We start from the raw sequence: 27,561 nt of genomic DNA, 5'->3' as shown, positions 1-27,561 counted from the left end.
AATAATGAATTAATTATTTTCTGATGGCATTCTGCCTTGGCTTTGAAGAAGGGAGAAAGAAAAGAGAGGTATGAAGAAAAAATAAGCTAGGAGTGCGGTAAATGTCTGTTTTAAAATCAAGCAAAACATTCTAATTAAGAGTGAAGACAGAATCCAGATAATCCATTCAATCTCTTGAATTTCCCTTAGTGTGCTTAGGACAGCTTAAAAGTTCTGAGCTCTTTTAACCACCCTGGAAATCCTGACAGCTGGCTTACAGGATACTAGAACAAACATTCAACTCTACTCTGTTCGCAGAGAACAAAACACTGCTATATACACAAAGGACAGTAAATTCCACTTCAATGTACGCAGTTGGGAGGGTATAAACACAATAATGACTGAGTTCTTCAATAACCTACACTCTAACTTCCAAAATAATGAACCTACAGCATTGTTTGATAGACTATCTAATGGGTAGATAGGAAGAACTTATGTATAGTTCGTGATCATGTTAGATGTGCTTAGGGGGAAGAAAGCTGAGTGTCTACAGCACTTGACTTTGCCACTTCTGTGCCCAAACTGGTTCACTGTCGGGAATTATGCATGTCCCAACAGCTTCCTGTCCCTTAGACTTAAACAGACAGCAGCCAGGAAGCGACACACATACACACACACTCACATACGCACACACACGCACACACCAAATACATTTTACAACCTGACAATTGAAAAAGCAAGATTTGAATTAATCCATCTAGGACACATACAACATAGGAGCCAACCTATACTTTATAGACTTTAAACATTCTAATGATTCAATGTTGTCAGCTTGCAGCATGGATAGTTTGATGAACAAAGTTGAGAACTGTTTTCAAGTTCATGTCCTTCCTGTCTCATGGGGGGAACGGTCAATCAATTCCCATTACGTTGTCTCTGTGTTATGTAACCACGGACTAGATCTGCTGCATCCCTAATACACAGTTCATTGCTTGAACCTGTAATTAAGTCAAATTGAAAGCATTATATGTAAACGAACAACGATGTTCACTAGCTTTTTATTTATTAACTACTAGATATTTTAGCACGGTTTACACTTTCACAGAGTCATATATGGAACAGAGTTTCTAGTTCAATCACACACAAAAAAAAACATGATTAATTGTCAGAAAGAAGGCATCTGAGTTACGTTGACAACAGCAGTACATCGCCCAGAGTCGTTTCAGAGTCCTGGCTGTGGTTGGAGCTGATGCCAGTATCCGAATCTGTGTCATTTGTGTATGTGTTCAATACCCCTGGAGTTAATGGAGGGATCTCCTCACCGCTGCTGGGAGCACCGGATCCCTTTCCTCTATTTTCTTTTAGCTGGCATCCATCTTTGTTGCTAAGGTGAAGCGAGCTGAACTCCTTGGCTAGGAGTTCGTATTCCCTTGCTTTCATCTGAAGCAGTGAGTCACTGTATTTAATCTCTTTCTGGATACCACTCAAGTGAGAGTGGATTTTCAGACCAGCTTTCATGCTCTTCTCCAAATCGCACTTTACGTTCTCCAAATCAGAGTTTTCGAGTTCCCAGGCCGCTGCCCCCTCTGTATCTTCACTTCCATCGATGCCCGAGCTCTTCACCTCTCTCTCAATTTCCGCGGAGAGCTTTTCGATGAGCACCCTGTAGTATTGCAATCGTTCTTCCAGCTGTGCCATGCCCTCGCTGTCGTTCAGGTCCATTGGAGCCTGGCTGTCCTCAGGTGGAAAATCTAACTTTGGCTCATTTTCACTGAGCCTGGGCATTAAATATGCCTCCTGAACGTAATTGTCCCCATCATGCCCTACCCGGTCCAGGTGGATCTTAGCTTCACATTTTTCAATTTCCATATCTAACTCTTTCATTCTTTGTACTTGCTGGTGAATGGTGTGATCCTGAGAAATAATTAGATGAACTAAAGTCTCCATGTGGTCTCGATCGTGAGAAACCGTGTCCTGCTTGATTTTCGCCAGTTTCCGAAAGGTTTTCCTGACGATTCGTTTTTGTTTATCCGGTGGTAAAGTTTTCATGTAATTGGCCGGGCTGAGCTCCCATGGCTTTTCACTGTTTTGCACAAGTTTAGTTTCAGCCGTCCTCCACAGTGGAACAGGGAGAAAGGCATCAGCTTTAACCAAAACAAACTGCATATTGGCTTGCTCATCTCCCCAAGCCTTCCACAACTTGAGGATTCTCGTCAGGGGAGGAAGGGCCCGCTCTGAGCCCCTCCACTTCTCCACGATGCAGTAGTCGCTGGCCTTGCCCAGCAGAAACCGCTTCTCTCCAAAGGTAGCTTCATGCTCCTCCAGCAAAGCCTGGATGACGTCGGTGGAGGTGGTGCGTTTAGTTAATCCACAGACAATCTTTTCCTCCTGGCAAACCCAAACCACAATTTCCTTCTCTTCGGAATCCATGTCCTTAGTTGGAGATCTAAAAGGAAAACAAAGTGCATTATATTTCTGTCATCACCTGTGTAAACTCAGAATGATGATTTAGCATCATTAATGCCTTTTCTTGCCTCTACTTTTAACGAGGGACATAATTTGACATCGTTACTGCAGAATAGGAAGTTGTGCTCTAAGAAAGGAATGCGAAGCTTTTGGAATTTTTTATTCAATTGCCTTTTTAGCTGGTTATGGGAAGGGCACATTGTCACTGATAAACAAATGGAATGTTTTCTTTTTTGTTTAATCTTTTAAAATTAGTCTTGGCATGTTCGCAGAACAGATACGGTGATAATAATGGCTGGGAGCATGACAAAGGAAGATATAGGATGAGGCATTTCCCTTTATGCAGGAGTCTTAAGGTTAGAGTATATAAACAGGAACGATCAGATTAGGTATTTTGTAGAGCCAAAAATAGTTAGCTCTATGATTTTATATTCAATGCAACCATTCTTTCATCGAGCAAGTGCTTATGCCAATTCTATACAAGCATGGTTGACATCACTGCAGAAATGGTAACAGGAGTAATAGCGATAAACAAAGGCAATGTTTATGCAGGAATCTGTTACAAAAGTGGTATCATGTATCAGGTTTTGCATTGCTGTGTCAAAGTATCTGGAATAGACCATTCAAGGAAGGAAGGAGTCACTCAGTTTCAGAGGCTGCATTCTAAGGCTTGGTTTCATATACTTGGGAAGAACACCATGGTAGTGTATGGGACATGTGGAGTAGGGAACCTGGTAGACAGGGAATAGAAAAACGGCTTATAATGTGATACAAACACAAAACAGATTTCTAGCCGGGCGGTGGTGGCGCACGCCTTTAATCCCAGCACTTGGGAGGCAGAGGCAGGCGGATCTCTGTGAGTTCGAGACCAGCCTGGTCTACAAGAGCTAGTTCCAGGACAGGCTCCAAAACCACAGAGAAACCCTGTCTTGAAAAACCAAAAAAAAAAAAAAACAAAAACAAAAACAAAAACACAGATTTCTAACAGGAAGGAATCATGGTCCTGAAGACCTGCCCTAAATAAATGATCAGCGTCCTTCACCCAGGCCCACCTCCCACAACCCTATACAAGAGTGTTGGGGAAAGGATGAAAAGATAATGGTTTAAAGAACTATTTTTTTAGACATAGAAATATTAGAAAGTGATTGGAGTTAGAATATGCATGTTCATAGATTTGGTAGCATATCCTCTTTTTGCTATTGAGGGAACTGATGCATTAGTTTGGTTTTGATCACTAGCTAACAAAATAATTGAAACAGACTGCTTTCTAAAGGGGAGCAAAGATTTACTGTGGCTTACAGTTCTAAATGCACACACCCTAGGGACTTTATCTAATAAGGACTTCTTGCTGATAAAAATCCCAAAGTATCATAGAGCATCCTGTGGCAAGACATGGAGAGGGCACATGGCTATATGCAGCCACTCCCTATCCTGGCACATGCAAGGATATGCAACCTTAATCACTTCCTTAAGATTATATTTCTGAACACCATAGTTACATAAATTATCCATTCCCTTGTTACTGTAAATATAGGGCAGAAATAAACCGTTGCATGACTTCAAATGTAAATTAAAATATAAAGAAGTGGTTATCAAGAGGTAGATAAAAACAGTTTTCTTGAGTTAAAAAGTAAGGGGACTATATAACTGCTAATAGTCACTTTGGAGAACTGTTGAAACCACATTTCCATTGTGAGTGTCAGCCACATGGACTGTGTCTTTCGCAATTCCTTTCAAAAGAACGCTAGCAAATCGGTGATACAATTTATACTCTGATGTGATTTATGATGCCGTGAGAGATTTGTGGTGCGAGTTAAGGCGAATTATTCATCACATTATGTAATGATGCTGAAGCATATACTCGATGAAGAAGTTACCAAAGACATTGTCAGCCTTCCATTCAGCACTTAAAATGTACAATGTTTATGTTTTAGAAGCAAAACTCACTAATGCTCTTCTATGGATTTTCTTTCATGTGGAATACACATCTCACTTTAGCTATTTACTTCTGAGATGAAGAGGAAGAAAAATCAGTGACACTAGAGCCAAATTAAGACCAAACTCATTCCCTAGTAGAGGACTTAGGAAAATGAAATGTTCAACTTTAGAAAGTAGAATTTATATCATCACCTGAAATCTATATCGGATTTTGACAAATCTCTTGCAAAATCTTTTCACTCAATAATTCGTGTTGAATAATATATTTTTAAAAAGAAGTGTGGTATTCTGACTATGGTTATAGTTCATTGGCTTATTATGTGCCATGCAAACTGTGATAAAATTCAGAATGACAAAAAAAATTATATTCTTACTCATAGAGGAAAAAGTCCACAGCAATATGCAAAATGAAAACAAGTGTGTTCTCAAAGGAAGTAATTGACAAATTACTATCTGTGTTATGGCAATACAGTATAAAGTAGCTGTAAATAATCTTTTATTTATGCATCTTAGCCATGCACATACAATACTAAAAATTACTGCAAATGTTTTAATGTTTTGCAGTTAAGGGTTGTTTACATCAGCTTTGATAATTTTAAAAGCAGTCGCTCATTCTTCATTTCTGTTAATTACAAGTTATTTATGTGATTTTTCATAATGATATATAAAATATAAACATTAGTTTTTGTCTTATTATCAACATTAATTGATAGTACAAGTAACTACAGTATTTAAAAAAAATAAAAATTTAAGTTATTTTTTTAAAATAACTTTGCAAAAGTAGGTAACAAATCTGTCATGACTTGCCTGTGTTTTGTCATGTATAAAGGGTATTTTGTTGCTGGCTTGGGATTTTGAAAATGAGTTATTCTCTGATGCTGTTCTGACTGAGTTTCGATTCACCCACTTGACAAATATTTCCTAATCACCTTTTCTATGGAGCTGTACAAGCTACAAAGACAAGAATGACTTACTAGACTGTCTCTGGCACACTATGGGAAACAGGTGTTGGGTTGGAATGTGCACACTCTCAGTCACAGATCTAGTACTAAGTTCCTTAATATAGCAAGTATATTCAAATGCTTTACTGCTGAGGAATAATGATGGTCCTTAGTGTTTCCCAAAATTAAAAAAAAAGGATCAAAATTAAAACAGAGTCAAAATAAACATCCACAAACATTAACCCACACTAGAATTCTTAATATTTCCTTAATAAATAATTGAATTGTCTTAATCCCAGCACTCGGGAGGCAGAGACAGGCGGATCTCTGTGAGTTCGAGACCAGCCTGGTCTACAGAGCTAGTTCCAGGACAGGCTCCAAAGCCACAGAGAAACCCTGTCTCGAAAAATCAAAAAAAAAAAAAAATTGAATTGTGTTCTTTGAATAGTAGAAAATTTAGTCGCCTGATATGGATAAAAAAATTTAACTCTGAGAGAAACCCTGTCTCGAAAAACCAAAAAAAAAAAAAAAAAAAAAAAAAAAAAAAAAAAATTTAACTCTGAAACATTAGAAAGAAGAGCTTATTTCTTAATTTAGTTTACACTCCAGTTCAGGTCTAGCATACCAGTTTTTGGAAATGTGCTATCTGGTGAAAGCCATGTTATCTACAAATATATGCATAACAAAAAGTTGAAAATACAAACTTAGTGTGATAACCTGGTTTGTGATGTAACATAACAAACAATGCTTATCTAGGGAATGCAGTTGTAGCACTTGAGACTCAAGATGATTTTGCAAGGCATTGTTATATGAAGATAGAAATGTGTAAATACATAGCACTTCTGAGATGTACTTTGTGTTGGTTTTGCTCTCTGGTTTGGAGAGTATTAGTGGGGCTCTATTGCTGTGACAGAATGCCTGAGAAAAGAACACAAGAGGGGAAGGATTTATGTTGGCTCATTGATTAAGAAACCACAAACCATGATCAGGTGGCTCCATTGTGTCTTAGAATTGGTGAGGTAAATCATCACGGTGGAGAGGACTCAGTAGAACAGAGATGCCCATCTCATGAATCCAGGAAGTAGAGAGCAAAAGGGAAGACCTAGGTACCAGTAGTAAACATCAAGTGTGTACCCCAAATGTTCTATCACCTCGATTGGTCCTTAGCATCATATCTATGAACTCACAAAATAGTGTAATATAGATGAAATTAGAACCCTCACAGTTCAATGAAGTTTTAAGGATTTGAGCCACAAGTACATTTGTAAGTCACATCATATACAGACTTACAGGTCCTAAGGACATTACAACCAATTTTATTGTTTTTAATTTAGAATACCTCAGAATCTAATTCGTGTGTGAGGTCCATCTATCTATGTGTTGCTTTTGTTGGTTAATGAATAAAGAACTGCTTTGAGCCCATGGCAGGAAAGAACAGATCTAGGCAGGGAAAGCTGAACTGTATGCTGGGAGAAAGGAGGCAGAGTCAGAGAGAAGCCATGTAGCCCCACCTGAGTCGGATGAAACATTAGCCGGTAAGCCACAGCCACGTGGTGATATACAGATTAATAAAAATGGGTTAAATTAATATGTAAGAGTAAGCCGGTAAGAAGCTAGAGCTAATGGGTCAAGCAGTGATTTAATTAATATTGTTTCTATGTGATTATTTCAGTTCTGGGTGGCCAGGACAAACAAGTGGCCTCCTTACTACATCTAATGATTCATTTCAAGTTGGTGTTTGTATCTTAGCACTATTTGTAAAGAGAATCCTTCTCAGTATAGTTATATGATTCTCTGGATTTGCATATACAATATTGAGTATTAGGTATTTTATGTGATGTCTGTCATCAAATAGGAACACAAAATATTCACTCATTAATAATTAAATTTAGAGCCACAAAATTTCCCACAGGATAGGTTTGCTTAGAAATTCAAAATTTATACTATCAAACATTCCATTGAATAACTCCTGCTAATAAAGCACAAGAAGATAAATTAAAAACTTAAGTCTTGAAGTCACAAACTAAAATGAAGTGAAATACATATATATATATATATATATATATATATATATATATATATATATGGCATTACAACATCAAATAGATAGCCCTAAACTTTGTCTTTATACAAGGTGCTGCATGTAAATCAGAAGGAACTGAAGGTGAATGGATAAACTGACCTTAGTTTTTAGTTATCCAAATGGACCAGAAATTGAAATTGGTATGTAGAATTAAAGAGCAGATTTTCTTAAAGGAATATAGCAGACAACAATATAGTTGAATGTGAATATATTAAACTTACCAGTATAACTGTTTACTTCACAGAGAACCAAATTTCAAAACAATAAGAATCAGTAGAAATGACTAAGAATAATCACTTTATACACTATGTTTGTCATTCAAGTATTGCATAGAAACACTATGATATAACTCATACGTAATAACAACATTTGGAAATCTGGAAACATTTTTCTGTGGATTCCATACAAAAATTCTTCATTTCCTAAGTCTGCCTGGAAAGTATGATATGGACACAATGTATCTATCATGCACAAGATTGCTTTGAAATCAAATGTTTTTGTCACTTGAATCTCTGTAGAACAAGTCTTTACGCTTGAAATTCAGACACTTCATGAGGTGTTTTATACTACTGACATTTGTGCTAGAAATTGTCATAATCTTATTGAAAAATAGTAAGCTGAGCCTGGCAGTGGTGGCACACGCCTTTAATCCCATCACTCGGGAGGCAGAGGCAAGCGGATCTCTGTGAGTTCGAGACCACCCTGGTCTACAAGAGCTAGTTCCAGGACAGGAACCAAAAAAGCTACAGAGAAACCCTGTCTCGAAAAATAAAAATAAAATAAAATAAAATAAAAAAAAGTGAGCTGAGGAGCATTGGGGGTGAATCAGTACTGACTGGTTCCCAAAGGCCAATCTCTACTTCTTTCTTATTACCATAATTGATTTTAAGCTAAAGATTCATCGGATGTCTGATGATCTGTCACACCAGATTACATCTCAAAACATACTGTCAATGTTGACATATACTACTAGTTTACACATCAGATGCCACACACTATTGACATTTACTGTGTAGAGACCAGTAACACAATATCCTACAGTTCACGAAAGGGTCCCTTGCAGCAAGAACTGTCCCATCTAAAATGCCAATGACACTGTTTAAAGCATAGGATTTTCCATTGTGAATCAAAACTCATAGTCTTGAAGAAACTGAATGCAAGAGGTCAAAAAATTGGCAGTAATAAAAGTTTTTGTAATATGCAAGAACTTCAAATTAGTTAAGACTCAAGCATAAAATGGATCTAAGGTGCTTCACTGCAGTCTTGGTTCTGAACACACAAGCTTTCTTGGCACCCGGAAGGGGTCACTCCACACAAGAGGCACATGGCTTAAACATATTAAACATGAACAATTGCTAGATATAAATTTTGCTTTTTTAAGAAATACAACAATTTGATTATGAAAACATACTTTTGCTCCTACCAAAATTCCTGAGTATGTATCTTTGCAGTGTACTTTATTAAAATGTTCAGTTTCAAATCTTCCTCTTCTAGTTGCTGACTTCAATTTCATATAAAGTTACATGAATTTTGACTTGGAGTGAAAAAGGACTTTCTAACAATTTCAGAAATATTTCATAAACTTACTTCTTCCATTCCACACGATGTGTTTATGAGAAGCTGCCCTGTCAGCATTGATGCTTATCACTGACTGTCCATCAAACCTTAAAGGTATACTTCACATCCTATGCAAATATTCAAAAATTCTAATTTTAATCTTTTTTTCTCTTTGTTTTCTCTGTAACTGGCCTGTCTGTCCAAGAACTCCCTTTGTAGACCAGGCTGACCTCAAACTCAGATCCTCCTTCTGCCTCCTGAGTGCTGGGATTAAAGACATATGCCAACACTGCCTAGCTTAACTTTAATTTTTAAGGCAAAATAAACAGATCCATATTATTAGTGTGAAAATTTTCCTATATTTTAATAAATAGTTAAATATAGACAATGTATAGAAAATAATATTTTAGACAAAATATCTTTATGCTTTATACCCAATAAGCATTTGACTTTTACAAATATATAGAATATTGACAGATTTGGGCCATATAATATTTGTGGGGGAAAACGTAGTTGGGGTGGAAAGTGTTTAGGAAATGCTAGTTTAAATGGCTCGTTGCTTCCACGATTTATCTAAGCTACACCTCCACCCATTTTTATTTTCTTTCCTATGGAATCTAGCAGAAAAAAATGCATAAAAGCAAAAAAAAAAGTGACATTACGAGTCACCAAAACAACAAAACAAATGTTGATGAACGTTAGTCCTCTATTAAATATTACATAAGGTAACTTTCTCCCCTTTTCCATTCCATGCCAACCTTTTCCATGTGGACATTCTGTTAACCCTTAGCTGACTGGAAGAAATATGACTTTTGCATTTTGATGCTGTCAAAACACACTCAAAATAAAACCATGCTAGTTGATAGAAAACCCTGGTTTTACACCTTCTCAAAGCTTCCTTCTTCGTTAGGAAAGAACATTGGGCTAGTAAATATGGAGCGTGGGTTGTAAGGTGAAAGGAGATGTGTGGGTACAGAGTTATGGGAATAAACAAGGACACCTGGGTGATGGCTGCCTGTGGTTGGAGTCATTGGAATGTGTGAGCATTGTGCTGCTCTCTCCCACTCTCCCCAAACCCTAGCCTGCCCCAGACAGAGTGAACAAGCAAGATTATGGTTAAGGGGATTTCCAAGCTCACAAAATTTATGCAAAGAGGAAGACAAGATAAAACTCCTATGGCATTTATAGGATGAAATGGAAATATCCAGCTACAACTGCAGGAAATGATGAAACTTTTTTTCTCACCTGTTACTATTTGGGTTGTAAGAAAGTTAAAAAGGATCAGATAAACCAATGAGCCACAGCCTTCATGGAACATCCCAGCAATAAAACTACAATGAATGTAGCATTGTTTCCTTTCTGTTAATCAAAAGCTATCATGTAAAAGTATTCTTACTTATTTATTCATTTAATTGTGTGTGTGTGTTTCTATATGTCTGTGTGTTTACAACATCTTACATATTTGTAGGACAGAGCACAATGTTCCAGAGTTAGTTCACCTCTTCCAACACATAGGTCCCAGAAATCAAACTCAAATATCAAGCACAGAGCAGATGCCTTTACCCTTTGAATCAGCTCCCTAGGCCCTAGATCCTAACACTGTCTTAACATAATTGTTCACACGAGTTGCACTATCAGCAGCAACTACTCATTTTTGCCTTTATCTGTTGGGTGTAAAGTGAGGGTTTCTGATTTGTATATTGTCAGCCTTTTTGGTTAGGGTAAGAAAATGTCACAGTATAGTATGTAAAGTAGAATGCAAATAAATGGGTTTTACTCAAAATTCTCATTCCATAGGGAAGTGAAAATTGTCTTCATAGATTTAAAAACAACAAAACAGAATCATGACAACACAAAGTCACTTCTCAGGATCCACAGTTCTTGTTTTGCAGACCTCAGAGATGACAAACCCCGAGATACTTTAGCTACTCTGTAAAATGGTACAAGATTGGCACATCTTCCTTGCACTTTCTACCATAGTCTTTGAATGATTCCAAAATACCTATAGCTTAAAGAAGTCAAGCAAGAATTTGATAAACTGTCTTGTGTGGAGAATAATGACAATGGGAATGAAGAAGTCTGTGTATGTTCACAACTAATGCAATTGTTTTTGTAATGCTTTAGATATAGATATGTAGATGGTTTAATTCATGAATGTAAAAGCCTCTAATATGCTGAATTGAATATGCTATTTACTGTTACATAACCAGTATTCTGAAAAACACAAAATAAATGTTTTAGAAAAAAATAACTTTAAGGAATCATAGAACAGGAAATATTTTTGATATGTCTTTGGTGAGTATGTGTACATATGTTTTCATGTTGCATGTGTATGAACACACATTTGTGGGGACACATGTGTACCCATTTGCACATGTGTGCATGTGGAAGCCAGAAGTTGACATCACTTGGTGCCTTCCCCCATTAGTCTCCACAATATTTATTGAAGCAAGTTTCCAAGGATCTGGACAACCTACCCAGCCTACTGTGGGAATCTCAGTCTCTGACTCATAAATGCTGAGATGACAAATGGCTGCCACACTTGCTATGAAGGTTCTGGGCTCCAGAATCAGGTCCCCACACTTGTACACGAAGTGCTTTATCCACCGAGTCATCTTTCCAGTCCAAATCACAGATTTTAGTGACTTATAATAGTTCAATTTTTGAGTTACTTTGAGCATGAAAAAGCTAAGTGGCCATGGCAGTTACAGAATCCCTTCAAACAGGCCTTTCTCAGCTTATTTTACCCAAATCGGCTATTAAATCTCATGAGAAATGAGGTCTAGGTTTGGAATCTTTCAATCAAAGTAAATGGCCTTCATATTTTAACAAGTCAATAAACAAGAGGATGAGCCTATATGACAAGATTCAGAATCAATATTATGAAAGCAACTAAAGAATGACAAGGTACTTACTAAGCACAAACTCAAACATGGCGAGAAGTTATAGAGAAACATATGGCTCTAACCAAAACTTTTAATTCTTTAAGGAGTCCAGAAATAAACCCTGGAGCTAGAGTTACAGGCAGTTGTCAGCGTCTGATTTGGGTGCTAGGAAGCTCAAGTTCCTCTGCAAGAGCAGCATACCATCTTAACTACTGATCCATCTCACTGGCACCAAGAACACTGAATTCCTTTGAATAAAGAAGAAGCTCCCAAAGATATAGGCCCCAAGGTTATAAATTGGCTTGAGGCTGTAAATCCAGATCTATTTCACTTAAAAAGTTTAAAATATTGAGAGTGACATAATCAGTTTGGATGCTTAACAGCAATTAAAATGTCACAGCTACTTTCAGACCAGAAGTTTATAATTTCTACCTCAGTAGCACTTTTCCCAAGCACAATGGGTTGTCAACCCGCAACTGTGATTAGTTTATCTGACTCATTTAACCAGCTTTATCATTATTTCATGAGGGAAATGTGTATGCTTGATCACAATAAGACCAGTTAGATTTGTCATAGAGGGTGTGACACCAATATAGAAACTTATACGTAAAACTTCATCAGGACAAATATTAAATGCGCAACAATTAAAAAGTTAAATCTTTGTAAATCTATTTTAGACCGTTTCGTTTTCATAATTACCTCAAAATAGCCTATGCATTTGAAACACAGTGTATAAATTATAATTTGCATCTGCGTTCATTTGTTAGGTAAACTGTAAGGAATGTGCTGGAGTGCTGAGACGATCGTGCACTCAGGAAGCAGAGGCAGGAACATCAGAAGCTTGAGACTGGTCCAATAACAAACAAAGGTGACAAGTTGACTTTTCTGTTCAGGAAATTGTCATATAGCTGGGAAGTAAAAGCTTTGTGGAAAGATATCCATTTCCTCATCGCCTTTCTGTGCTTACATGATGGCTTTGCTCAAACAATAGTATAATAATAACACTGAACAGATGCTTATTGTGAGCTCTGTCTGCACCTTTCCAAATAATTTTCACATTTTTATTTATTTAATCCTCATCGCAAAGTAATGTTTTCCTACTGTTGTGCCCATTTTACAGAGGAGAAAGAACAGTCATTTCGTATTAAACTATTTTATTCAAAATTATATTTCTCATCATATTGACTTTTTATACAAACTCTTCTTTACAACATAGTATTCTGTTGCATATGAATCAGTACTTTGTCTTAAACAACTACTGCTTACGCTAGACTTGGGATCTAAAAGTGAAAGACATCATTCTAGGAGCTAAGAGTGTGTCTTAAACTTGTAAATATTTTAAGTTCCTAAGAGGAGAAAAAAATCTCTCATAACCCATGGATATTGTCTGACTGAATATGAGTGTCCATAAAGGTTTATTGAAACCCAGTCATGATTGTTCATTTACATCCTCTCTCTGGTTTCCTTCACTCTACAAGGGCCAAGCTAATTAGCAGAGAGAGAGATCTGATGGCTCACAAACTCTAAGACATTTATTACCCAGCCCTTCCCACAGAACTTTTGCTGACTCATGAACAAACACAAGGAAATTCTTGACTTTAGAAATCTGAGAGCAAGTAACCTGGTACAGTTTCACTGTAAACCCAGGAAAAGAAAAACACACATTTTAATGCTTTCTAAACTATTTGGTATTCTAGGCACAACTCAGAAATTTCATGATCTGCACAAAACACTTTCAGTACACAAATTCAGCTACCTTCTTTACTACAAAAACAAATGAACTGTGTCATTTGCCTTCTCACTGAATATTTAATAAGAAATTAAGATAAACCTGATATTTTGTATGAAAATAACATGATTTTAGTCTGATGTTATAGAATATGCTGATGGGTTGCTAATTTTAAAACATTAACTGTTGACTAACACTCCTGAAGTGAATTGCGGGCCTTTGTATGTTTTAGAAAGTGTTGAATTTAATTTTAATATGGTATAGAAACAGATACATTCCCATGCTTCCCAGTATTTAAGAGTTATATTGGGCTGTTAATTTTATTACTTTCCTCCCTTCCTTCTTTTCTTCTTGCTTACTTGCTTTTATTTTTCTTTTGAGACAGAGGTTCACTGTGTAGTACCAGCTGGTCAGCTTACTGTGTAGACAAGGTTAGCCCAAAACTCACAGAGATTATTCCATGATACCTATGTTTAGAGTATTGGGATCAAAGCATGCACTTCCAAGGCCAGATGTTTTGAGATTTTCTGTGCTATCTCAAAAAAAAAATGTGTTTTAAATTAAGCAAATATGCTATACCTGCCTTAGAAATATTCGTGATAAATGATGATTATTATTGACTGTTTAAAAGTATACTTACCCATCTACAAACTCATAAAATGGAATCTGATAAAAGTTAAAATCATTCAAGCACAAACAAGCAAGTCAACTCTGACCCACAATCTCTTTTGGGCTAATTAGACTCAGGGTGAAGCAAACACTAGCCACAGCAACTCGGAGCAAAACCCTGCCAATTGTAAGAGATAAACACTGACCCTTCCCCACTAAGTAACCCATATCCTTCCTGAGGTCACAGAGAAAATATGAATCAGTGGTTTTTTGAAATGAAGCATAAACCCTACAAAACCTCCTTCACACATAGATCATTAGTATTTTATTTAAAATGCTTTGAGAATTAAAGTTCTGTAGAAAACTTAAGCTTTCCATGACAAGACAGGAGAGCAAAATATTAATGGAGATAAACGCAAAGAAGATGGCTCTGAACAGTTCATTTGGCACATGCCTGTATGAACACTTACTAGTTTTATGCTCCAGTAATGTCCAGTTAAGTTTTGAGGGAAACTATAAGCGAGCCGTGCAGAAGAGAGCCCTTGACATTCCGCGGTGGCAGTGTAGGTTTGGAACATGATCCCCACACACAGGGAAAGGGAAGGGAGTGTATGAAGAATGTGCATGGAAGACTACTGGAGGGTAAGTAAACTGAGCTCAGTGTTTGGATTCCGGAAATTGATTTTAATCAAAATGTAAATATTTAACATTAGTATTTACCAGACAAAGCCCTGAGAAATATGTTAAATCTCTTTGTCCATTCCAGTGTGTACTTCCCAGTGTTAACTCTGTCTCTACCTGGAAAGTAAAGTTTCCTGACTGATTTGTATTATAGGGAAAATTATTTCATACCAACAGAACATGTTGACTGTAGGAAAAGCTACCCAACCTGAATGTTGTCTTTACGGAGGGCTGTAGGTATTTGAACTTTATTCATCAGTTTCCTTTTTGAGAACCCCAAACAATAACTGATTATGCGTTCAAAGTAGCGGGTTCTTCCTAAGTATGGTAGCGTGAAGCAGTCCATGCCTGTGCGGTTCTCTCTGCCCATCACGGTACATCATGGCAGGTTTGTCATCAAACAATCTCAGGAAACATTCCAAAGGAAGAGAGTAGATGCTGAAACCCTTCATGTACTTCCACAGAGTATCTTTTTATCACATTGGTCCATCCTTTCTTTCTTTCTTTCTTTCTTTCTTTCTTTCTTTCTTTCTTTCTTTCTTTCTTTCTTTTTCTTTCCTTCCTCTTCCTTCCTTCCTTCCTTCCTTCCTTCCTTCCTTCCTTCCTTCTTTCTTTCCTTCTCTCTCTCTGTCTCTCTGTCTCTGTCTCTTTGTTTTTGAGCCATAGCAAGACATACTGAAGAAGAGAAGTAATATAAACCTTTTCTTTTGGAAAGGAAGTATAAAGAGTTGGTGGCTATAAGGATTTCATGTTCCAAGTGTAGACTACACAAGGCCTATGGAAAACATGACATCAGAATGAAAAAAAAAATAGAAGAAAGACTACATAACAGTGGTGTCCTAGAAGCCAAGAATGAGAGGGCTTCAGGACAGCTTAAAGAAGTTACAATCCTTATGAAAGGTGGAGTCATGTGAGTTCTGGAAATGACTACTGTCTTTGGCAATTAGAAGTTACCTGATAAGGAGAAGAAAGTTGTCTCTTCTAGAATGAGTTGGGGGGGCAGACACTCTGGGTTGAGTTAAAGAGATCGTGGAAAGTGATGAACCAGAGAAAGTATTTATAGTTTGCAGTTTGGATTTGTGTAAGAAAGATAATTGAGGTGAAGATGTCACTAAATGGGAGAAGTGGTAATGTATCAGGTAATAAGAATTGAAGAAAAAGAGACAGAAGACAGGAAGAATTTAAGCAGAGACAATCACCAAGCAAAGCTGTAGGGAATGTGGAAGCAAAAAAATTATGAGTATATCTAGAGCTTAAATTCCCCACATTAATAAATGGACATGCAAATCATAGGAGCAGATAACTGATGTTTCAACCTTTTAAACTAGTTTCCTGATCTGTCTCCGCATCTAGCCAAACAATTCCTTACAAGTACCTTAATTCCTAATTACTCGCTGACCTCTGACTGTTCTATTATACTGTTATATAATGACTTCAGAATGAACTGACCCTGATACATATATGTACACACACACACACACTCATGCACATGTGTGTGTGTGTTTGTGTGTGTGTGTAGACTGGTATTCTTGTCCCAAAACATCCCCTGTTTTTTCTTGCCCAGCTGAATTACATTCTGCCCCCATTGTTGTTTCCTCTGGGAAATTCTCTGAAATTGTCCTCTAGAAAATTTTTGTTTTAATAAAAAAACCCCACTCACGCAATCCAAATAGAAATAGACACCCATTCCTCATGGTTCTGCAGAATCTAGTGGATACTCAGTATCAGCGTATTCTGCTGTGGTTTGCTTCCCATACGGTCTTGTACTCAGTCTTTCATCTTTGACATCCAGAAACTTTGTATGGTAGGAATTAAATCTCTCTCTCTCTCTCTCTCTCTCTCTCTCTCTCTCTCTCTCTCTCTCTCTCTTTTACTTAAAGATGATTGACCCATGTGCTCTGAGTGGGATTATCATTGGATTAGTCAACCTGGAATTCCTGGCTGGAAACCAGTGCATGTGGCCTATAAAGCCCTTCTCCAGAAGCACGATGACCCATATAAATCATGCCCACATGAAGGCAGAACTGTGGAGGCAAGATGAATGAAGGCTATCACGGTCCCTCCCCAGGTGCTTATGTCCAAACACCAGGTGTCCGTAGGTAGAATGTTTGGAAACATTTAACTGGCACCTTGTGTTTTCACTCTTCCCCTTGATCTTCCCTCCCTTAATTTGTCCTGGTTACTTTCTTCCTGATCTTCATCATGACACGCCTAGGTCCTCAGTGACTCAGAACCAAAACTGCTATCCTCATGGATTCTCTTTTCTATCCTGACACTGCCCTGGTCACTGAACTTGAATTCTTATAAATTCTATCTCCAATGGTGACTCTTACCGAACTCTTCACTCCCTATGGAGAGGTCTCTTTTATTACCTCTCCTTTCATTGGCCTATACATCTTATTTCTGAAGTGCCTTGAACCTTATGTCTCTAGATTAATCACAGATTAATTAGGGACTTCCACAGAATGAAGTAAACCATTCATTTTCTGTAAACAAAATGAAGCAATACCAAGCACCTCACTTTTTTCTCTTTGTTGTTTTTTTTAAGCCTGTGATAATCTTTGCTCTTTTTTTTCCATTTTTTTTAGTCAAGTCTTATATCTCATTTATAGTTTAATGTTGCCTTTGCTGTCTAACACCAAGGTAAACCTCTCTTTATCACTGAAGAAACTCTTTGACATTTCCTGTCCTGAGCATCAGACATCAATCTCACCTTAAGCACCTCCCCTTGAATACTGAGTTAGCATTTGAAACTTAATAAAGCACTCAAGAATCATTAAATTCCCCACATGTCCTCAACATCTATTTTCCCATACATGTTTTCTATCAGCACAACCACTTACAGTTAAGTAATTTAAAATTTCTTAATTATCCATGTTCTAATATCCCTTCACACATTAAAAACTTATAAATCCTACTTTCAAACATCTTCCGTCTTTCCACGGCTCTTGCTGTTCTACTCTGACTACACTGGTAATGACTTTTGACTAGACCTGTTTTTCTCATTTACCACTTGCGTTCTCTCTTCATGTATCACAATTATCACTTCATTTAATAGACACACTGATCTTTCAAAAACACAAGGGTGACTATAAATTTCCCTTACTACACACACTTCAGTAAATTTCTCTTACTCTTCGAATACAATCACTTGTGATCTGCAGCACAAAGCCCTTTTCCACGATGAAGACAATATTTTGTATGCCTGAAATGGTCTTCCCCAGGCTCCTTACACACCTTAATATTTTTGCCTGTTTAACCCTTAATTTAAAAGCATCCTTACAAAACATTCTTCAATATGACATGCTGTTTTCATTCCTTATGACAATAACAACTATCTAAAATTTCTTATTAATTTACTGTTTTATAGTGTTGTTTTAGTACCATACTTATATATTAGGCAACAAGGGAACTTGGACCACTTTATTCTTAGCAACTAAATAACATATGGTATAATATATATTTCAAGATAAGATACACATTTATTGTTGGATGATGATGTTTTTAAATGACAATTGTAATTGCCCACACTTTCAGCATTTAGATAGGTCTTATATGTCTATTAATTATTCAGTTCCTTAAAAAACATCATCTGTATAGGACTTATCCTTTATAAGTCACCCAAATTTGGGTTTAAATAATATTTCAAGATCTTTTAAATCACTAATCAGCACCTTGAATCCTAACAAGTATACATACATATACATATATATATATATATATATATATATATATATATATATAAAACAAGTGAATAGTGTATAATAGATATATATAGTAAATAAAACATGTGTGTGGGGAGAAAGAGAGAGAAAGGGGTAACTCATGAATGTTTTCTTTCAGTTGGCAAAATACATTAAAACCTTACATAATAGTTCAGTTGGGAGAGACTGTGTAAAACATTTTATTGTATGTCTTCATTCATGTAATTATCTAAAATATGATTTTATCCATTTTAAAATACAACCAATAACACTAAGATGATCATGTTACTACATCTTGTGTGTATTTTTAACAGTTCTAAGAAAGTTCTTCCTTTGACTTTTCTCTGTCAACAGTGGCTAGGAAGTAAAGAAATAACTGCCGAGACTTTGTAGCCTCCTAAAAGGGTGAAGGTCAGGTTCCTGCACTGTGAATGACAATGAATTATCAAGAATCTGCAGTTTCCAAAGAGCTATTTCTTAATTGAGCTTCTTTTCTTCGTGTAGGAATGGATTTATTATATGTTTACCCCATGGAAATGACCATAGCTTTTCGAAGGCATCTGCTCTAGCTTCCAGAAAAATCTGAGGTCTTATTGGCAGAGAAAAAAAAAAAAAAGCTACCCCACAGGCCCTTCTGTGGGAGATTATGATCTCTCAAAGACATTGCCGTCTTCCTTCAGCTAACCACAATGGCAGGAAATTCCAGTGGGGCTGAAAGAGATCAGAACAGATACACACACCAGAATAATTTAAAGGCATTTAAGACTCTATAAAATACCTGCCTTACTGGTTGAGAATAGCAAACATACATCATAAGTCCATAAGTAGAGTTCACATGCAGCATGTACTAATTCTATAGCACAGACGAGGGCATGAAAGCTTTCAAAAGCTGGGCAGCTAGTCACAAGAATATTGACTAAAAGGTAAGAGCTAAAACAACTCAACCATATAATGCAATAAACTGATGAATCTAACAAAATTATTAGAATTTTTTGAGGTCAACTACAGTAGATTAAGAAGGGCAAGGTCATAGGAACATTCACAGTTATTTCTTAAACGTATCCCTTGTAAACTCAGTTGTAAAAAGTTTTCAACCACCACTACCATCATAGTTATGGATTCTTGGTAAACGATCTATATTGCTGTGCAATTCTTAGACTCTTCTGTTTTGATGGTACTGACTCAGTCTTACGCCTGTGTGATTCAGCCCCATCCCACATCTTTCTGCACATCTTACTGAGTTCCCTTCTCTTGCACGGGCCTGTCACAGTGTGAGATTAATAAATGATACTTAATTACGATGCTGTTTCTTTATTTTCTTCACTTCCATCCACCCCTCTCCCATATGCTTATAGTGAGAGTCAATCACTAATGATTCCCGAGTTTGTTTCCCAGCACCCATTATTTTCTGCTGATCAAAAGCAACTGTAATCCCTAACTCCAGTGGACCCCACACCCTGTTCTGGCTCCATGAGTACCAATATTTAAATGTAGATACCCATACACAGTTACAGACACATACACATAAATAATAAATAAAAACCATGCTGTGTTATGTATTTAACATATATGGCAAATTAATTTGGGATTAAAATACTGTTAGAATTCAAGTACTTTCATTATCACCAAAAGACAGTATTTGTAGACACTTCTATTCATGTTCAATAATCCACACTCTAATTGTTTTCATACTAGTGATAAGGAGACCAGTTCTGTTGCAGGAATTCTAACAAGTTAGTCTTAGAATTTCAAAGTGCCAAATACCACACTATATTTATGTGTTTTAAATTTTTATAAAATTAGCATTTTCCTACCTAACAGTCCTGAAAGGGGAATGACTATTGACCTGTTATTATATTCTAGGACTGTGGCAAGTCTTTCCTAAATGTCTAATCCACAAATCTGTTGGCTTAGAATTAATTCTGTTTTTTTTTTTAGATGAGAAAATTATATCCCAAGGATTCTAGACCTACACAACAGTCCTGTAGGGCAATAATAATAATAATAATAATTTGAAACCATTTCGACACTTATTGAATGCTGCAAGGTTCAGTGTTTTAGATGCCTCATCTGTAGAGTCTGGATAATTACGACTTTCAACAGTATTAAATATTAAGTGAATTGTGAGTTTATTTATTCACTGTCTCAGAAAGATCCTCAACAGAAAATGAGTTGCTATAAGAAATGCTAGAAAGGGTGAAGCAACTTGCTGCTAATACAGAAAAAGAATCACTTTTCCAGTCATAGAAGGAATTTAGTAATTTATTACTTGATACCTACACATCATTTTAAATAAGAAGTCCTTCACATACGTTTGCATGCAAGTATTGCAAATTTTAGATTTGTTCTTGCATGTTATTATTGTTGTTGTCTTTGTTGAAGAATTTTTGATTGTTTACCCCTTGGCACGCATGGCTAGTATGGACACAGTTGGGCTGTATCCTAAAGTCTGTGTGAATACAGAATCACTCATAGCCAAAATATTTTTCCTGTGTATTTTGAACACTTGTTCTTTGTCTCATTCACTACAATAGTCTAACATAATATATGCCTTTTATTTGGGAGAACACATGGTTTCCAGCCATATTTCACTTTTATCTCAAAAGAAGGAGGAATGATTTAATAAAGCATTAAAATCTACAGGGCCTGTTCACCGAGAGCCACCGAACCTTATTTATGTACACATACAGCTGCATTCAAAACACACAAGTGAAGGCATGAACACCACCAGAGTGTCACTAGTGACAGTGCCCCTTTTGGTTTGTTTTTTACCAGGCCAGGTAATGGAAACCTAGCCAACTACCTAGAGCTAATGAAATTATGAATCTTGGAGAAGAACCTAAACCCGCCACTTCAGTACAACAACATAATCCCTAACTACACTCTAAACATTTGCCGTTAAACCCACAGGTAAGTGTAGTCCCCATCAAATAAACTTCCCTTTGCAAAAGATGGAGACTTTTGCAGAAAGCCACAACCGAACCAAATGCAGAGTTATGGAGCTCAGTCCCAGGGGATATATCTACAGTACGACTCCTGCACTTACGGCTCAGGGATCAATGCAGAATAAAGGTGATAAGATTGTAAGAGCCAGAAAATCTGGGAGTTTGCTGTGAGATGTGTGTCCTAGGAACATCAGAAACTGCATCCAGAAAGTCTCACTAGTATGAGTACCAAGGGGTGAGTTGAATAAGGATGGCAATAGGTATGATCCAGTGTACAGTCCACAGACCTCAACACCACACAGTTACTGACAGCTAAGGAATGCTTGCAAGTCAGAAAGTTTTTTGAAGAGAACACACTGGTTGCTTTTCAAATACCAAATAGTCAGCTGGGAAACATACGTACAAGTAGCATTAGATACATTGAATAGGTTGTATTTATTGATTTAGGGATACATATGCATATATGTGTATGTATGCAAAAACAATTAATTGTTAAAAGGCCAAGGAATTGAAAGAGAGCGATGAGGGGTATATGGGAAGGTTTGGGGGGAGGAAAGGAAAGGGGGAAATTCCCTAATTATAACCTAAGCGCGTGAGAGAATTAATTATACATACGGAAGGATTTTCTCAAAGCAAAACAAAATGAGACAAAACTAACATGAAAGACCAAAACAAGCAAACCAAAACCACCTTAAGTAGAAAATGCCTGAAGAACGGCGGAAGACGGGAATGTGCTATACTTTTTCCTTTGTCATGTTTGAAGTACAGTTATTATTAGGGCTCACTTTAGAAGGTGAATATGCTAAAGACAGATGCCTTGTCAAGGCTATAAGCTGTTGTTAGCTCCTCTATGATTGTACATCAAATACACTTAAAATGTTCTGTTTAACCAGTCCAACTGATCAAGACATTTTCTAAATTAAACTGTATCCAGTTATAAATTGTTTAACTTGTTTCAAAACAGTTTTTGTTCAAAAGCTGCTCTCACTGGCGTGTGCCACTTGTTGGTATGATGCCTACTGCAACGTATTACACAGTAAATGTTAAGCTGGCTAAATTGACTCTTACCTCCCCCTCCCCCAATCAATTCAAGTTTTAACCTGGAGCTCAGTTTCACCCCTGCCAATGCTCTGGAGATATTCTTGCCAGGGATAAAGCATTCCAGCCATTGTTTCTAATAGGTTGTCTGCTGCCAACTGACAACCACTTAAGGTCCCAGTCAAGAGAAGTCTTTTCAGAAACTCAGAGGATGGCAAAGATTTACAAACTCAAAAAATCTGGCATTCCTCAAACCAAGTTTGTGACCAGTTTGAATCCCCATTTGAAGTTACAGAAAATAGTACCTGATATTTTCCACTTCTAGTTACAGAAAGGAGACAGTCTTCTTGCCAAAATCTTTGACTCTAACCATAATACCAAATTCTTCTTTTTGATGAAATAATTAACAGGGTATATTTATGATACGTGTGCTTGTTAAAAAATAAAATATAATACAGCCAGGTAAATTGTAACCACTCAACACTAATATGAATGTCAATGCTTTAAAAATTATTTAAATGTGAGGAGCTTTACTTCTTCAAATATATTCAGTACAGGTACATTTTCTGGGACCCTTTAGTTTAGTATCCACAAAAAAAAGAAAAAAGAAAAAGAAAGCTGTCTGTATAGCCCATGACAGACTGACACCCTCAAATGGAGGTAAAAGTAGGCAAAAGTTACACCCAATACCATCTCCCTGAATGTTATTAATTAAGACATAAAGAAATCATGTCTTGTACAAGTTTGGATGGCATACCCTTATTCAACTCTCAGGAAGCAGAGGCAGGAGGGTCATAAGCTGAAGGACATTGTGGCCTTGAAGCACAGTGAGGCTGTTTTAAGCAAAGCAAAGGAGTTATGTTTCCTAATTAAACATCCCAATTTAACCTTGAAGTGTCAGTAGTTCTTCAAACTTTTATGAATGTTCTAAATTAATAGTTAATTATATTAATTTATGAAAGATACTGAGCTGAGGGTGTAAACCAATACAAACGCTATCACAGTCACAAAAATAGTCTCTATAAATAGCTAAATACATTTTATAAATCTAAGTTTAATCGCTGAAAGTTCATAAGAATATCAAATGGATCAGTGTATTGTGATTTACTCCTTACCTTTTATATGAGGAAAAAAATGGTTGCCTAGTAACCATCAGCATACACCTTAAAAACCTGAATGGAATGGTTTGTTGGGTTAGAAAAAAAGAAAAAGGAAGAAAGGAAGAAAGGAAGAAAGAAAGAAGCAATCTCGATTTTCTATCATTTTTAGTTACATTGAACAAAAGTCTTATTAGCAAAATGTACAACAATGCCCAGGATCCTGTCATTTCCTGTCACAGTTTATCTTATTATTTTGGAACCACAATAAGCAATCCATTCCCTGAGAACACGAGGTCCTTTGAAAATTGTACTCTTCTAATTAAATATACAATTAGAACATTTGAGCAGATTAATGCTAATTATAATCATTAAAATTTTTAGATTGGCTCTCTTCCATTTACATGTAAGGTTAAAGTTAAAAGCCCAAAATGTTCATTGCCTTGTAGTATTTTTGAATTTTCTAAAGAAAACTTGCCAAACGTTTCAATGAAAGTTTTCATTCCACGTGTGATGAGTTATCTGGTAGAAGAGGAATAGCTTTGGGTCTGAATCTATAAAATAATTTGGCTATCTCGTCGTGGTTTTGATCGTATTCAGTGTCATTTGGTTTCTCTTGAGTATTGAGTTTTGTGCAACTGTGGCTTGCATCATATGACGAACAAGGACTAAAGTAATGACAGTCTTTCTGGGTTGAGGAGAAATTATAACTTAGTACACACAACTAAACAAACAACTGTATTACAGGTCTACAACATGCCAGGCACTCTCCCAGGCCTGCACACATAATGGTGTCTAGACAGCTATGACTCCACCCTCCTCACTCCACAGCTCGTTAGCTAAATGTTATTATGCCTCATCCTTTGCAGCTCCGTTTACATTATGTTTATGTCTGAAACTCTCAGATATGTATTTATTCTGAGCTGCTCCAGGCCTAGCTCATACCGGCCAGTCTTGGTTGATTTAATACCACCCCGACAGTGAAGAAAAGCAACAAAATATGCAAAAATTAAAATTAATATGTGAATTTGGTCAAAATTCTGTAATCGCAAACTCCAACAATGGTTAGAGACCATATGACACACGAATGTGTTACTCAAATTCATCCTTCTGCTTGACGAATTGTATACACACATATTCATGTACCCACAAACAGAATATATTTCAACCAATCAGTTAGTTCTTATGAGACAAATATTACCAATCACATTCTCTACTAAGCAGCTGACTGACTCATCATTTAGCGAAAAAGACTTCCTGTTTTGCTGATGAAATGGGGTGGTCTAAACCACTTAGATCCTGGTCAATGAAACAGATGAACTTAACCCTGAAAGTCTTTTTCATCTGTTGTTTGATCTTGAAGTGCTGAACAAACCCTATTAACAAGACCTCATATTAATTGCCACATTATATTATTCTATTTCAATGCCCAATATGACTTATTGAGTTCTCAATTTTGAACACTCATATGTAGTCAAAGTTTTATGTTATTGTCCTCAGCTGGGCTCTCTCTCTCTCTCTCTCTCTCTCTCTCTCTCTCTCTCTCCCCCCCCCCTCCCGAACAAAAAAATCTGCAAAAGGAAGCAACCCAGTCCTACCAGAGTAGCTTACACACATCCTCCCCATTACCACCTCTGCTCACACCCTCAAATGGAGGTCATAAATCATGACCCTTAGCAACACCTGCTCTCTCTCAGAGAAACTTGAAATGCTGGTAAACTTCCAGTTTTTCTGTCGTTCTTACCTCCTGATCACAATTTTGCATTTGAAATATCGTGCTAAAGTTGTTCCTGTAAGTCCCTTGAATGGCCGCTAGTTTTATGGGTAGAGCAGAAGGTGTAGTCACCAAAGCCACAAGGTGCAAGTGGACTATGCAGCTTGATAAGGGACCGCAGGGGAGCACTCAAGGGCTCAGGGCACTGTTTTATGGCATGCCAGTGATGGCATTCTTGAATTGATTTAAGGAAAGCTTCACCACAAACAACAATTCTGAAGAGAAGACTTGATTGCCAGAAGCACAACTTGTTTGTTAAAATGCTAAGCCTTTGCAGAATACTTTTAAAACAATCTCATAGTGATCTAAGAAATGAAAAAATGCTATATTAGTGGCACTATAAAAATTCCCTTTGAAACAACAGAATTGGAGGTGAACAGCTGGGGTGGGTTTTCTGGGAACTTATATATACCTTGCCACTTTTAATGCAAAAATCTAGTTTAACATGTACCGTTAGCTTTTAAAATATACTGTTATCATCTTACTTTAACATTTTATAAAACGTACTTAATTCACAAATATCACATTTAACATAAAGGATTGAGTTATTAGCAAATAAAAGTGCTTTAGAAAGCATCAGACTACCAAATAATTTCTCAAAGAAATTCAGTCAACTAAACCATTGATATATTTAGAAAGGGTTAAAAACAGTATATGCGAAGTAGATATTTGCATTCGAAATAAAGTATGAAGAATTACTTTAAAGTTGTATCACTATGTTTTCACTCAGATGCTTTAAAATAATTATATCATTTCCTACCTTGTAATTGTAACCATTTAAATTTACGCTAAGCATATTATGACAAGCGCAAACAGGCATAATGGAGAGGAGTGTGTTTGGAAAGCCCCTATGCCAAAAGAAATAAATTAAGATATATAAAGCCTTCAAAAATTACCCTTGTGCTGTTTGCATAAAAATGTAATATTTGAGACATACATAAAATATGGTACTAAAATATAAATATGGCTATTATCCCATTATCTCAAATTCAATCCCTCGCCCTCCCTATCCCCTCTCATCTACAGTTTAAATATATGTATTTAAACCACAGTTAATGCTGACTTGATCATGAAGATCTGAGGCACTCAGCTTCCTGACTCCTCTTTGAATGCCTAAGTCACCTAAAGTTCATAAAAATCTCCTCATGGGAATGTTTTCACTTGGGAACTTTCCAGACCTAAGTTATGACCCACTCTCGGGAAAACCAAAGCATTGTTTCCAGACTATATTAGCATTGTATTTTTTTACCCCTAACAAGGGGCTAGAAATTCTTACATCTTATCAAAGTCTGAAGCTTTTTCAAAAAGTGAAAATTCTAAACCCGTGTTTAAACGAATTAAATCTTGTTATTCTTCTCTCCCGCAAAGTTCAGGACAAATTAAAGAGAAAATGTTGGTGTCTGTAGTGAACTCAGACTGCGATAAAGGGAAAAGAGAGTTAAAAATCGGTCATGATTTCCCATGATCCTTGTGAGTATCATTGCCATCATCAATACAGATAGATTCTGAAGAGCTGGCTCTTCATTCTAGAGCTGTCTCCTCTGGGCTTTGTGCTTTCAAAAACAGTTTTCATCTGAATCGAAGTGCAAAAAAACATATTTTCATACTTAGGAAACTTAGTCCCAACACTCACACACACACACACAACTTTTTTACCTGTTCTTATGTCGCGTCTTCAATATGTTTCTTCCAAAGGGAGCCATAGTCTGTCCGGTAAGGCAAGCAAAAACACAGTCCTTATGGAAGAGTGATCTGGGCCTGAGGACGGGTGTCTGGGTCCCTCCGGTGAAAGGCGGACGGCTGGACTCTTCCTTTTCACCTCCTCAGACGTTCCTGGCTTTCAGCTCATGAGCAACCGGCTGAGAGAGTTGCTGGAAGTTGTGTAATTGCTTCTTAACTTTGAACTGCGGGATTGTTGTGGCTGCTGCTCCTAGGGAGACCAGCCCAACTTCAGCCTGGAAGAAGGTGTTTGTTTGGAAGCAGAAAAACCAGAGAGAGAAGAATGAGAGAGGTGGAGAGAGAGAGGGGGGAAGAGGGAGAGTAGGAGAAGGAGGCAGGGAGGGGAGGGGGGAACTCTATTGTGTTTTGGAGTTTTTTTTTTTTTTTTTTGCCAACTACCTAAACTCTAAAACCTT

At 36.9% G+C, this 27,561-nt stretch overlaps 1 protein-coding gene across 1 annotated transcript; it reads right to left on the bottom strand.

Annotated features, from left to right (window-relative positions):
- Positions 1-27,421, bottom strand: Rassf9 (Ras association domain family member 9). Its single transcript, XM_057757908.1, has 2 exons — positions 27,083-27,421; positions 1-2,425 (listed from the first exon to the last, which is right to left on the bottom strand). The coding sequence occupies exons 1-2, from the start codon at positions 27,127-27,129 to the stop codon at positions 1,165-1,167; spliced, it is 1,308 nt and encodes a 435-aa protein (XP_057613891.1). The 5' UTR covers positions 27,130-27,421; the 3' UTR covers positions 1-1,164.
- Positions 27,422-27,561: the final 140 nt, after the last annotated feature.

This window comes from Chionomys nivalis, chromosome 25, assembly GCF_950005125.1.
Source record: "Chionomys nivalis chromosome 25, mChiNiv1.1, whole genome shotgun sequence".
Lineage (NCBI taxonomy): Eukaryota > Metazoa > Chordata > Mammalia > Rodentia > Cricetidae > Chionomys > Chionomys nivalis.
This window is presented reverse-complemented; position numbering and strand designations above follow the sequence as displayed.

What these genes read in the sequence shown, in the direction of transcription:
- Rassf9 (XM_057757908.1), bottom strand. Translation starts at nt 27,129, where the DNA reads ATGGCTCCCTTTGGAAGAAACATATTGAAGACGCGACATAAGAACAG. An exon ending in AAGACGCGACATAAGAACAG is followed by an intron (nt 2,426 to 27,082) that starts GTAAAAAAGTTG and finishes TTTTCCTTTTAG; the next exon opens with ATCTCCAACTAAGGACATGG.